Here is a 15,288-nt window from a genome sequence, read left to right on the forward strand (position 1 = left end):
GTGACAAACTGGCTTTCTCTTACAGGTTACAGTCCCAAGGGACACCACACTGTACTGTGTGTGTGTGTGTGTGTGTGTGTGTGTGTGTGTGTGTGTGTGTGTTACATAACATTAACCGTGCGAAGCAGTTTCCCTGGGAAACAGCACCAGCATCCTTAGGAGAGAGAGAATTTGAAAGGGAGAGAAAAAGAGAGACGTGGGTAGTGGTGGAGATGACAACACTGTCAATAGTATACTCATTATGCAGATGCAAGTGTGTGTGTGTGTGTGTGTGTGTGTGTGTTTGTGTGTGTACATACATGCATAATGTATTCTATAGTATAGAAGTTGTGATGTTCCTAAATCCAATACTTGACAGAGCACAGATGAATAATTTAGATCATATACTTAACGTTTTTTTCCAACATCTGTTAATATTTTTCATTTTCAAAAGCCATGAAAGAAAATGTGATCTGGAAATGACTTTGGCTTAGTTTTCCTAAAATTAATATTAAGTTATTACATCGGCGCTCGATATCGGCAAGTACCCAAAAGTACTTGTACTTGATCCGGAAAAAAAGGAAGTGGTATCGGTGCATCCCTTCATTCAATGATCATAATAATGTTGCAGACAGCAGCTGGTTTCCATTCAGTTCAATACGATACGGAAATCAACATTCAGAGACACAAAACTTTCATACTAGCTTGTTAATTACGTACAGTAAGCGGGTTTTTTTGTAGTTTTTAATCTTCAATTTCTGGTTTATGACACCTCCACAGAGTATTTCCATAGGCTTTTTTGACCACTCCAGTCTACAGGTTAAAAAATGTGGCGATGTAAAACACTGTATTCTTAGATACTAGGAAACACATCATTATCAGATTTGTTGGCCTCATTTCAGGACTAAGTAACATTCACACATCCATGAATGTCAATTAAAATTAATGTAGACATTAATAGCTCCATTAGGAGATAAGCATGGCATTCATAATACATTTAACTGTTCCAGGGTCTTTCTATTCGTTGGTGGCATTGTTATTAAAACAACATTTACGACTTCTCACCCCTTCAACGATGTGCCTTGCTGTGCATTGCTGTGACTTCCCCATGTACTGTACCCAAACCCACATGCTCTGCACCTGACATGAGGATTGTACGGTACGAATCATGAAGTGCGATGCAATGCTTGCATATTTGTAAATCAGGATTAGAAGCCAATCTTGTGGCAGGTTGATTGAATCGGGCCGTCCGTCTTGCTCCCATCCTAAGCCCCTTGGTGCTTTCAGGAGGGGAGAGATAAAAGGATTTGGGCTCTCTGAGATTTGCAGTGAGACTTTTTATACACCCCTCCACCTCCCACCTCCGGTTGCTGAGCAGATTGTTTTCAACCAGAGCCCCGAGGCAAGAGCTCACAATGTGATTCTTAAATTTATGCTTCCAATACATCTGACACAGCATCTTTTTTTTTAAACTGAGCGTTCCCGAGATGCTGATGTGATATTATGTTCGTAACATAAGTTTCGTTTGTTATCCGAGGGAATGACAAATGAGTATGTTTTGTTTTTGTTCAAACCCCCTGGAAAAGGTGGTTAGTTCGACTCCCTAGTGGGAATCTGTTCTGGTGTTGCGCTCATGGTTTCTATCAATTACATCAATTGGAATTACCCTGTCTTTTTTAGTAAAAAGCTAGACACTCTTAATATTAAAAAATATTTTTTCCTTGAGAATGCAAATGTATTAGACATAGTTATCTACAAGTGCAAACTATATTCATCATCATAGATCCACATTCCAGATTTTTTTCTGGTTTTCATATACAAGTTGTTTTATGGATGTGAATATGCTCATTTTCAATCTGAGTATCCTGGACTTCAACTCAAGCACCTGTGGCTTCTTTGTCAACTTTCACAAAGTTTTCTTTTAAAACAAAGTCTCTTTGTAGAAAGTAACGTAAAGAAGAACAAGAACTGACCTCTGAGAACCTCTGAACATCCTGTGTTAGCGTCCCAACGCGGCTCCAGTTGTAGTAGTTGAGGAACTTTACTACAGCAGGGTTCACAGCGTTGTCCGAGGGGACAGTGCGGAAGAAGTTGGGGTACTTTTTCTTGTCTGCCAGAACTGGAGTTGTGGCTGCAAATGACAGCTGTAAAATGAGAAAAGAGGAAGAAACATATGAGCACTGGTTCTAACCGAGTTAAATGCAACAGACAGTAAACAATGGCAACAAACTTGTCATACTTTCTTGGTTTCTTTATGGTGTCATTGCACGAATGCACACACACACACACGAACACACACACACACACACACACACACACACACAGACACACACACAGACACACACACACACACACACACACACACACACACACACACACACACACACACACACACACACACACACACACACACACACACACACACACACACACACACACACACACACACACACACACACACACACACACACACACACACACACTTGCACCTGACTAAGAGTAAAATGTGCTGAACCTCAAATTCAAATTGCTTTTTTACACAAACCGATTATTCCGTTCAACCACTGCAGCCTACGCAAATCTGAGGAATCACATTTCCTGGAGATCAATTTATGGTCACAAAAAGGATCAGGGTGTAATAACCCAAACTTTTAAAGCAATTTCTCCATAGTATTAGCATGCTAATGAACTAAATATGATGCACAAACCCTCACAGATGGCAATATACTTTGAAAAGTGAGTGTGTAATTGATGTTGAACTCATGTATTGCGAACACTTAAGCAGCACAGCACTAGCAGCTATAGGGTTTTTTAAGTATAGGAGGTTTTAGTTTTATTTGACTCCAAGAAATTGAACATTATTTATGAAAACAGTCCTCAGTTTCAACTTATATACCAACATTTGGAGTCAGTGGTCCCATCCTGGATGCACTGCACAGTTGCCACCATATAACATATAAATATATAAAGTATAAAGATGTAAAATCTTGAAATATAATCCCAATTTAGTTATTTATATAGTGTTTATTGTGAAAGTGAGAATACATAAGTAGTAAATGCACATTTTCAACACTAGGTTTTTTGCATTGATATTAGAAATCTTAACAAGCATGTGTCATAAATGACAAGGATCTGCCACTTCAGCTAATTTTGTATTTTTTCTTTCATATCGAGTCTGAATTGGCTTCATAAATAACCGTAACTGGCAGCATCATAGTATTATAATTGTAGAACTATTAATAATCTGTGTGGTTTATTACATATTTACAAATGCTAAAGAGATATTTGGAAAGATGCATCATTTTAAAAGCAGAGGTTTGTAAGGTGCTGAATATTTCTAGCAACTGAGATATAGTTAAAACAGCACTGTGCCTTATTTTCACTATCCTATCTGTGTTAATTTAATGAGCGATATGAATCAGCGCAGGGTTAATTACATACTTTGTAGGGATTAAGCAGAATTTGTGATTCATGATAGCGATCAACGCAAGGATATTATAACTTCCGACTGGGACCAAGAGGTACACGGTAGATCTGCTAAAAGTGCACCAGCGCCTGGGGGAGTTCAAGCACCCCGTCACTTTAAAGATTACTGTGATCTTTTCATTTCGTCTCTCTCCCCTTCTAGACGTCTTCACCGCTCATTAATCACAGTACCACTGGTATTATTGTTAACTTGTTTAAAAACTGATCACCAGTGAAAATGTACTGTAGCTTTGTTAAAAAAAAATAATATACATATATAAATATATATATATATATATATATATATATATATATATATATATATATATATATATATATATAAAACTTAGCTGAACGATGGATCAGAGGACGTTGTCATACCTCATTTTCAGATAGCAGGACTGACAGTCCCATAGTGTCCCATTGACAGTATTGTGTAGAAATACACTCAAATTATATTTTTTGACTTTTTAACAGGTTAAGATGTTGAAATAATCTTTATAATTAATGGCAATACTGTCCTCTATATACTGCCTCTTTATGAGCAAAACAAAAGAAGAAGAACCCAGATTGCAGGCCTTCCTTTTTTTTTAAAAAATGACATCCTCATCAACCTCTTTGCTATCAGCTATGCTGTTTCTTGGGATCCCAAATCTACAAGTCCTCACCCAACCAGTGGGTAAACACTCCGTTCGGCCCACTAAATCACCACTTTCTGCAACCACCCACAGGGGTTGTGTGTTCACACATCAATGAGACAGTCTTTTAAAACAACACATGGCTTAAAGTCATCAATTAAGCAGGAAGAAAGGCCTTTATCTTGGTACCGCTGCTAAATCCAAAATCACCCACCAGCCGTCGAGGGCGTCAAGGGGTCTTTCCAGAACTGCCTTAGTCTCCGTTTAACTAAGGCTGGGACGAGACGTCGTAGTGCAGTTTTATTTGTTTAATCTTTTGCAACACTACACTATACTGAGATTCCCAGAAGAACAACAACAACAAAAAACGTATTGACCGATAAACACACATGGTGATATAAAACTGAAGTGGAGTGAAGGTGCTACAGTGGTGGATATCAGCTGACCTTTCTTTTGGAGGGAAAATACAGTTAGATGAATGGTAGATTTCACAGGGTCATGAGAAGTGACCCCTCTACCAGTTTGTGAGGTCAGGGTTAACACTTTAAGGAGCAAAATCTAGGACAGTGGCAAACAATACACTGAATCTCAGCTGATGTGAGGGGCTGAAGTTTACCAATAAAAAAATACAAGATTTTCTCCTGACTTCTCAAAGAGGTCAACGTCTGCAAGTCAGTCGGAGGGAACAATGAAACAAATTATCAAGGACAGTATATCAAGACAGGCAAGATGAGAGGGAGCTCCAATGTATTATTTAAAGGACTGGCTGGTCTTTAACTCTTAACAGCCTTTTTCAGAGTAAAGGCCCAAAATAGTTCCATGATACCACACATCTGAGAGTAGCGGCTTATGTAAGGGGATTTTAAAGAGGGCTGGCCCAAATAGGATGGTCTTTTGTGGAGAGCTCTACACCAGTGTCAAATTCCCACAGGCGGTGTGCACATACACACGGATCACGCACAGGTCAACTCACATGTTTTCACACTTCAGATCTCTCTCATACACACAAACTACAGCATCCATCTTTTTTTCCCCAGCAGTAATTAAATCTGTGGCAGTGGCCTCTGGGCAGCTCATATCGCTGCAAGGTCAAGGAGGCTCTTGGCAATAAGATTGGAGATCTGTCTGACCCCGCTGAGACAATGTTTTCGTGAAGACTTGAGGTGAATCACTGATACCCTCACAGTGGCGATCTATTTAGGCATTTTGTACTCACAGTCCCTCATCCCACTCTATTTGAAGTGAGTATGAAAGCATTGCTTCTTCTTCATTTGAGCTTACTTCTGTCACAACCACGTTTTTTTTATGCGGTTACTAAAAGTGAGAGAGGGGCCCAGAATAGAAAATAAGACGGAGACATACAGTTGCGGAAGAGCCGAGTGAGAGGTTCACTGCTGATTCACCAGTGGAAGAGGTTTTTCCGATCTGATTCGCTGACACTTTACTGAGAGAACGGGTGACATTTTAAAACATCCCAAGTCAATCACCACAGGATTTGTCGTGGGGCTTTACGACTTGCAATTGTCACTACTGCTGATCAGGGTGCTGATTGTGGCGTCCTCTTATCCCTGAAACAGGTCGATGATATATAAGCAATAGTTTGTCTTGTCTGATGAACCTCGCTGATGATTTGTCTTATTGCGTCCCAAAACAGTCTGCTTATCTCCGGTCTCTGTAGTTGTATTTAGCTCTGTCGGAGTAACGTCGTCATCTCACAAACAGAATGGCTATCTCCATGGTAACACTCTGTACTTACCACTTTGTGTCTGGCACAAATCCCAAGACTATGACACCCCGAGACAGCCCTCAGCTAACCACCGACTGCCTCGGCTTGCCCCAGATAAGATGACATTGCAAAGTGCCTGAGAACACTCTTCTTCAGGAGGGGACAGAACTTCCTCAACACTCACAAGGACAATACAACAGTCAGTTCTTTACCAGGTACAGAATAAGGTTTTACACATTTAGTTTAGCGTGTTTGGATTAGTCATTGTGATTGATCTGGAACCATGGATGCCTGTACAAAATGTCATGGTAATATACCAAGTAGTTTACTCTGAAACGAAAAGTTTAAGTCCGGACCAAAGTGGTGGACCAACCAAACGAAAAGCAGACCACCATTGCCATCCATTGGTGAATGCCATTATTAGCATTTATGTTAGCTGTGATGACATTTGACAAAAGCTTTCTGCTACCTGTTAAGTTATGGAAGGAACCTTATAACCGTCCGAGCACAAGCGGTCTAAAGGAGAAATGAGGAAAAGGCAAGCGTGTGTGTAATCGCATTAACACCATTGATTGGTCCGAGCAGGACCGCTTCGCAATAGGATCTGTTGGTGCTAATTTTGTTTGGCCTTTGAATAATGATGTAGTTATTATAGATAATCTAGATTGTAAAACAAATTAATGGGAGATAACTATCAGCTCACTCACAGGGTTTTGCTCTTGCCTTTCATGATTATTATTCCAAATGTGTTGCATCACTGATTTATCTGAAACTTGGTTTGAGACTGGACCGTATCACCAATGTATTCCAAACACAAAAAATATGTATAACACATATCTCACACATTGAAAAGCGAGAACAAACTGAGTTTTTTTCCCCCAAAAAGTTTTAAATCTGGCAGGAGAAAAATTAATGCTACTTTGAAATTTTCACCATGTTTACCATTTTCAGGTAGCAAGTACTTAAAAACAAGCTGTTACTCTTCAATCAAGTCCACAAGTTTTATGATTAAGTGTGATCAATACTTCAAACATACACTGACAACCGACTTTGATAAAAAAAATCACCTCCTTACTCTGCAGTCTTTTTCTGCTCCTGTTCCTGCAACATTTAAAAAAAAAAATATTTGGATGTTGTATTCTGAACATTTCCTGTTTTCTGGCAAAGAAGCAAGATGCTATTCAAGTGTACGGCAGCAAAGACTTATGGGATATCAATAAAACAAGATTAGCAGGTCAAAAAAGGTCATGCATCAGTGATTAATTTCCTGCACCAACATCAGTGATGTTCAGTATAATGGTAGACTTGACAGAGGGGAAAGTCAACAGCAAGCGCATCCAATATACAATTCAAGGAAGCAGAACTCCCACTGGACACAATCCGATTTTATACATTAATTTGAATATGGACGTGATCTGCAATATCACTGATCCCCCAAAAAGAGAAAGAATTGTTTTTTGCGAATTTCCTTGAATGCCAAATCACAACGGGGTGCACCTTTTCAAGGGGTAATCAGAGGTTACAAGGAATTTTACACACACACACACACACGCAGAGAGTCAGACCTTGATTGGATGCATCCGAGGATAACACACTTGCAAGAGGTGCTTTGAGTCAACTCCAGCGAGTTATGAAACTGAAAAGAAAGCTTCCATAATCACAAGGGATATCATCAACCAACTTCAAACGCTCAACCCACCCATGCCTATTATTTCTACCTTCGCCCACAACACAACCAATTCAAAGTCCATCCATCCAGCCACAGCCCGGAGGACCCCATGCAGAGTAATAGCTCAGAAATAGTAGTGCTACTGATCAGGAAGCACAGAGGTGGTCCTGGGGTTTATTCAATATGCAAGGGAGGCATTTGGTGCACCGTGGGAGAACCCAGCTGGAGAGGCACCAGTAAGGGAGAAGCTTTGGACCCCACACCGACCACATCCCAGACTCATTAGCGCCAGGATGGGGGAGGGAGACAAAAAAAAAAAAAAAGAACACTGCAGGTGATGGTAGAGGACCTGAGAGAGGGCCAGAGATGATAACAGGGTCAGGTCCAGAGGTGGAGAGATAAAGGAGGGAGTGATGCAGACAAACAGTGAATGTGAAGAAAGAAAGATTACATGAATTATGTGGCAGTCATTATTGATTTTATAGCGCGTTTTGAAGTTGGTCTGTGTGGGTTGCACACATACAGCATTTATGCATATCTGCTGTTCCAGATCATCATACGGCTCAGTCAATGATGTGTCCGTGGAAAATACAGCAAACCAGGGAAATCACCTCATTTGACAATGGAGAGAAGTGAAATCGTGCCGACTTCTCTCATATCTAGAGCTCGGTGTGATGACCAAAAAGAAATATTATCAAATGTTAACTCAATATATATCACATGACATATCACAAAGACAAATCACATACAGAAGATTATATTGGTGATATTCAAAACTGCATTGCACTGCTCTGCAATATGTTGAACAAAAAAAGGTGAAGCAGGAATTAAAACTACTAGTTTATTGTTTTTTTAAATGCAAGTTTTGCTGAGAATAATTACAATCCATAAACTCAACAATGGGGCATATTGGTAAGCCATAAGACCTAACTTGCACACATGAATAACACAAAAATTATTGGCTTTGTACCAAACCCATCACAAATACGCACACAAACAAACATTTGAAAGTGGGCATGGTAAACATGGTTTTGGTTTTCTTTTTTCAAAATAGCTGGGAGCTTTTTGAGATGAGGCACATTACCCGTGCGTGCATGCGTGCGAGGACAGGAAGTGGAGGCTGAGAGAAAGGTTGTGGTAAACAGATATGTGAGTATGTAGATATGAGAAGAATGCAGACACCATTTAAGCAGTGAACATTGTTGGACTGTACATGAAAAGAAATAAAATCTGGACTGAAAAAAATCTCCTTTGAGGGATTTACTGCACACAGATATTTGACGATTTAACAGCGAAATGAAATCAAAAAAAATTGTTGAATTAAATTTCATAATTATGTGGTGAGTTGAATTAAAAAAATCTTCCTGCACTTTATAGTTCAATAGTAAAACTTTAATAGTAGTATTTTCTGCAATGTAATGAATGTACTGCTGTGAAAGATGCAAGTGCATGTATATTTAAGTATTTTTTCCTAATAAGGAAACAACAACATAAATGTGCAACAACATGTCATATTTTTTAAAAGCCAGAGGTGCACGCTGGCTGACAAAGCCTCCAGAAAACAAATGCTCGGTTTGAAGAATCAGTGTCGCCTGAGGGGTCTTCTACTGACGATTCAAATCTTCCACTTACAGGGGCTGCCCTGGTAAATAATAAATTGTATTTCATTATTTTACTCTTGTTCTAAAAATACAGAACGGAAGAGGTCCAACTGTTCCAAGACCATGAAGGTACAGAGGATTTCAAAAAATGTCACATGGATGATTTTTAAAATATGCTGATGGAAACAGCAAACGTTTATTCGAACAGATCAATTTCAACACCAGCACAGATTTGAAAACCATCTTCTCATTGGTGCAAATGTGACAAGCACTCTACTTGTGTTACAGGATACTGCACATCATCACGTACTGTGCCCATCGACTGGCCTCTGGACAGGTGAGTGATGTGGCAGTCTCCTCCCCTTTAATAGCTTCTGGTCTGCTGCAGCCCCTGCCCTAAACTGTCAATGATGTTATGGCTATGGCTAATGCTGGTGCTGTTTCCCAGGGAAACTGCTTCGCACGGTTAATGTTATGTAACACGCACACGCACACACACACACACACACACACACACACACACACACACACACACACACACACACACACACACACACACACACACACACACACACACACACACACACACACACACACACACACACACACACACACACACGGAGAGTGATTTCTGAGAGAGAGTGATGTTCTGTTTATGCTTTGCAGACCTTGCACAACACCCCGCCACATCACTCTTATCTCAGGTCAATTGTTTAGACCCCACCTCTTCTCGTAGACTGTCAGTTATTTCAGCAGTTACGTCCGCCCCTGCTCATATCTATAACCAGCTTCACTGACTAGGACATTATCAGATGTGAAGCGTGTGGATTGACCTGCACGGACATTCAATCATACATGCTCTGTCACTGAATCGCTGGCATGCGAGACAGGCGGCTTTCATTTACTCGCCAAAGGCTTTTCAACCTGCCATGCACGGACATCTCATTAACGCACCCTTACTCTTATGAGGTTCCCCTTGATCAGAGTTTTTTCATAGACAAGCGTCCCAATAAGACAAACAGAACGTAAGAACAGAGAGTGTTATTATGTGCTTGGTATGATCGATGAGGAGTGTTAATCAACGGAAGGTGTCTGCTGTCACCACCTCTGCCACCAGACAGGCTCACGGGACTCTGACGCTCTTCATATGGCCACGTGTCAACAGCATGTCCTTGAACGGTGGAGATGTTCAAAAGTATGATAGAGATGTCTATCCCATAATTTGTATGGGATACATACAACTATTTCTACTTATCTCATAATTAACTCGCATGTTCCTGCTCGGCATTTCCAAAACCTACTTTTGCAAAAAAGTAGTAGGCGAAGATAGTATCACCGCATGCAGGACAAACCACAGATACTGGGAAATCAGTGACTGCTCAGGGGGATGGGGGCGGATGGGGCTTTGACTGATGGTATTCTGCCACCTAGCTCCATAACTATTCTATTTATAAATTGAGATTTGATACCGTAACCTGAAATCTCACAGTGCACCCTGCTGCTGCCACTTGGCTGCCTATGAATGATTTATGAGCAGATGCTGAACTGTAGAGACCATCATGGTTCTTTTTTTCCCTCCCTCCCTAGCTCCCTCCCTTTTCTCTCCATCCATCGCCCTATACACTGATTCGTTCGGGGGAAGCATGGGATTACATTGCATGAAACTAGTATTTTTCTCTGCTTACTTTGCAAAAGTTGTGGTGAACACACTGCAAAAAAATTGTTCATGTGCTGATATTGAGAGTTTAACTACCATCAAAATATTTTGAGCGTTAAACAATTAAACTACCGCCCAAACCTCCTGAGCATCCAACACCTAGACTTTGAAGAGTGCTGTAAATGTTTCTGTTGTGATCAGCTTTAAAAACTTATTTCTCAATGTGAGTAATGGGATCCTACATGAATAGACTTTTCTTCAAGTTTAAAACAGTTTTGGTTATTTCCTGTTTGTCTCACTGTTCCCCTTTTCATTGCTTTAACGTAGGTTGGTCTCATCTAGAAAAAGCTAGATTGTAAAGACCACACCATTGCAGATTATAAGTAATATGAAATAGTAAGTAGTTGGTAAGGAAGGTTATTTTCAGCAACATACTGAGGAAACAAATGTCACACAAAAAAACCCGTACCGATCATATCTGCACAAGGAGACTTAAGTCAAATAAATGCTTTATGTGTATGTTGCTACCCTGGACAAAGTGTCTTTAGTTTTCTAAATGTTTTGCTTCGTGCTTTGAATGCAAAGCCCTCCACCTCTCTACAGCTGCTATAGAGTATAAAGTAGCACCAAAGTTCCCGAAGGAGTAGACAACTTTGAGCTGTTGTTGAAATCCTTCGTGAGACGTGAGCGAGATCAACTATGGTGACTTTCTTTCTACTTCCACTGTGTAGTTTTACAAATAACATTTTGGCCTCTAAATGTCTCCCTCCTACTATTTAGCTAATCCAGTAACATTTTATACGTGTACTCTCTTCCTTGTGATTCTAAGAAAAAAGGCTGGTTCACAATTGCAAATGTGTAAACACGTGCACACCCACACGGATGTCCATGTCTAAAACACTTACAGTGCTGTAGGCCCCTGCTGTAATAAAACACTTCATCCTCTAGCCTGAGAAAATAAAATGAGTGAAGCTGCAGGAAAATTGCTCACTGAAAAAAAATAATATATATATTAAAAAAATATGTAGCTGATCATTCCCCTCAGGAGGACTCTGCATGTTTACTGATGCTCAGCGAAGTAATAAAATGTTTGATAGAACACCCAATAAGTCGCACAGTGTCATATTCATTCTATAATAGGTTATGTATGGGCACTGCAGGGGAAGCCCACACACGGCCGATTCATGTTGTGAGTGGGCAAACAGTTCACTGGAGACAGCATTTGCAAATTACTATCTTTTAGTTGGCAGACATCTCACCCCCCCCCCCCCCCCCCCCCCCCCCCACCCACCCATTTGCAGGAGAAAGCATTTACCGTCCATACTTATGGGACTCTATTGGTCCCGTTTGGTCCAATAATAATTTCGGATCTTCCCCTTGCTTTTCAATTAAATTGTTAATGGAGGCCGTGATAAATAAAGCATGGGTACACAGAAACAGACATGGCATGTTGGAGGGGAGAGGGAGAAGGGGAAAACACAGCGGCTGTGCCAAAGCGAGAGGACGATGCTGGGAACACCCAGATGGTTTCATGAGCAACACTGTCTCCCTCTCTCATTTTTTCTCTCCAGAACATTCTCCGGTTGTTTTTTTCTGCCACTCTCCAAGGATGGCAGCGTCTTGGTTTCGTACAAAGTAGGACACGAATATGAGAAAGAAAAAGGAGAGGATGCACACTGATTGCTCATAAACAGTTTCAGTTTCCGTTTCATTGATCGATGACACGCATTTGATCACAATTCATATCTCTACAGTTCTGTGTGGCTGTGATAACTAGGTTTTTGAGCATGTCATAATGTCGTGTCCGTAAGTGCTTTATTTCCACAAATGATTACTCATTATCACAGTAAATGATGACAAATAGGAGAAAATACTTTGAAGTGTGGTAAATGCTTATCTAGTTAACCAAAGATTGAACAGAATATTTTGATAATTTCCAAAAAGAAGCCTTGATTGATTTTAAGGCCACTTGGAGGCAATAAATCAAGTACAACCCCTAAAAAGTTACTCATCACATGTAAGTAAACACAACACTGAAAGCAATGTTGACCACTCAGTCACTAACTTTGTCTGTGTGCATGTTGATGCTGCGAAGGTAGCACACAGATGGATAATCAGTATTTTTATCTGAAAACAGATGCCTGCTGCAGCTGGAGAGGCACTTGAAGAGAGCAGTGGGAGTGAAGCAACAAGATGTTAAATTTGCGAGCAGCAAAACAAAAATAATGAGACAAAAAAACCCAAAAAAAAACAAAGAAGGCTGAGGTAAACTGCAGTATTGGGTGATGAGTCTTTGACATTAAATATTTTAATTTCATTAAATCATCCATTAATCCATTGTTGCTCTTCTAAACCCTTTTTATAAAAAATACACTGAAATGTACAGGATGTATATGCCTCATAAATCCATTATCTGGCTCTAATGTCTGTGTGTCTTCTTGTGTATCTGCTTATGTTTGTGCGTCAGTACCAGGATTCCTTGGTCGCTCGAGCAGAGGATTCCATTACAGAGGTTAGGCAATATGGAATCTAATACAGCGCTGCAGCAGCAGCAGCAGCACCGCTGGAGTTCCAGTGACTTGTCCCGAATCTGAAAAGGAGCTTGTGGTGGGAGGGCCACTGTAATTGGTTATACATCCTTGAAAGCTCCCCTGAAGTCAATATTGCTCAGACCACCGAGCTCATTTCCCTCATTCACTCCCTCTCTTCCTCCATTCAAAAAAAAAGAGACAATAATATAATCCCGCAGATTTATCGCGACCGCTCTCTCACCCTCTCCTCCCTCCTCCTCCTCTCATCGCTCCCTCTTCCTTCATCTCCCTCCATTAGACATCTAATTTGATTTGCAGGCTATCTCTCCTCTACTTACAGCGAGGGAAGAGATAGCCAGGAGATGTTAGTCAAAACATGAAGGGGCATAAAATGCTTTAACATACCAGTGTTCCCTGATGACATTATTTATACATGCGATTATAACTCCAACAGTCAATAAATCTTTTGGAATTCAAATGTTATGGCTATGTTGAGTGGTGGCAGTTTAGCTTTTTATTTCACTGCACAACTGCAAATCAAATCACTGCATATGAACAGGTAAACCTTCCTGAGAATAATGCCTGTAACCATAGTGACAGTCTGTCCACACCAGAGACATTTGCTGGATTATACTTGGAAAGTATTTTTTTACAGTAAATTTCTATCCATAGAGCAAACAGACAAACTGTCAACAACAGTGTTTTTGCTTTTCAACTGGAGATTGTGGGGTTGAGTTCTGATCACCCAAAACTGGGGGGATCAACCCTGATGGTAAGACTGTGACTGGGTTATATATTTTTTTTAAATTGTTAATGAAGACGTGTCCTTAGCTCCATCTCTGTGGGGTCCTGGAACACACACTGAAGTCTGGTTATTTTCCTGAATTTCTCCGGACCAGCTGTATGTGAGAGCGCAAAACGTTCCTGCTGACATTTTTTCCGGAAGAATTCCCGCCAGCCCCCTGGTAAAATTTCTGGAGAACATCAGAGTGAGCCCATTTAAGAATACAGCAGGAATATCTCTGTAAACTAAAAAAAACAACTCCTCAGAATGTTCCAGGAATTTCCCTGTTGACAATCACCGGCTGAATTCGTCATTAATAAAAACGGAAAATAGCTGGAGAAACATTTTCAGGAGTTCATGTCTAAAAGGAGCTATGCCGACATGAAGCACACACATCAGAAAAAGAAAATTTCATTCATTACAAATATTAGATTTCATAGAAAAAGATCAACTTTAATTATGTTATTCATTTTCTTCTTACTCCACCCCACAGTCAATCCATGAACATATAAAGTTCACAAAACATATTTCCTCCATCATATTCCATTCATCTATTTAATATGGGGAGAGTAGACATCTCCTCTCTTGTAGTAGGGGGCTGGAGTGCAGTATTATCACTCCCTTGATCTGAGATGAGTTTAACAGTGAGCACCGGAGGGAATACATTATCATCCTGCTTAGAACACACTCCGTTACGATCTAGCGGGAAATTTGTGTTTTTAGACAACAAACTTGTTAGTACCCCCACTGGTTATAAATATACCTATATTTGGTGCTGAATACGAGACGCGGGGAAGCTATTGGAAGCAATTTCAGTCGGATCCATGGTCATTTACACACCCACGGGACCCATATGCTGTATGCAATCAGGAAAATCAGGTAAAATATCTTGGTTTCACAGAGGGGGCGAAAGAGAGTTTGGGGAGCATTTGAAAAGATTTGAAGAGTTTAGAGTGAAAAATAGAAAAGGCAGAGGACACCGGAAGTGGAGACATACATGTAGTTGGTCTCATGTGAAAAAAAAGAAGCTGCATGTCCTCAGAACCCCCCGCTGTAGTTGAATAAAACCACAGGGGAACAGAATTGAATAATCAAATGTGGCTCTTCCCTCGGCCCTCAATTTCCCACGTGACCCGCCGTGGGCTTGCTGGATTATTGCTATCAGATTATTCCTGCAGAACTGGGGAGGAGGCTGTGCCCCGCGGCTCCGCTCAGCCAGGGGCTTCACTCCCCTCCTG

At 40.6% G+C, this 15,288-nt stretch overlaps 1 protein-coding gene across 8 annotated transcripts in view; it reads right to left on the reverse strand.

Moving 5' to 3' along the window:
• The window catches only part of gabbr2 (gamma-aminobutyric acid (GABA) B receptor, 2), a 166,813-nt gene that overhangs the window by 77,030 nt on the left and 74,495 nt on the right, over positions 1-15,288 (reverse strand). For all 8 annotated transcript variants that reach the window (XR_004786858.2, XR_004786857.2, XR_004786856.2 and 5 more), the window contains one exon: positions 1,953-2,123. Coding sequence is in view for 4 of the 8 variants with exons in the window: in XM_035620973.2 (XP_035476866.1) it covers positions 1,953-2,123 (171 nt within the window). In the remaining 4 variants the exon portion in view is untranslated. The remainder of the gene's footprint in view (positions 1-1,952; positions 2,124-15,288) is intronic.

The sequence above is a fragment of the Scophthalmus maximus genome, chromosome 22 (genome assembly GCF_022379125.1).
Source record: "Scophthalmus maximus strain ysfricsl-2021 chromosome 22, ASM2237912v1, whole genome shotgun sequence".
Taxonomy (NCBI): Eukaryota; Metazoa; Chordata; class Actinopteri; order Pleuronectiformes; family Scophthalmidae; genus Scophthalmus; species Scophthalmus maximus.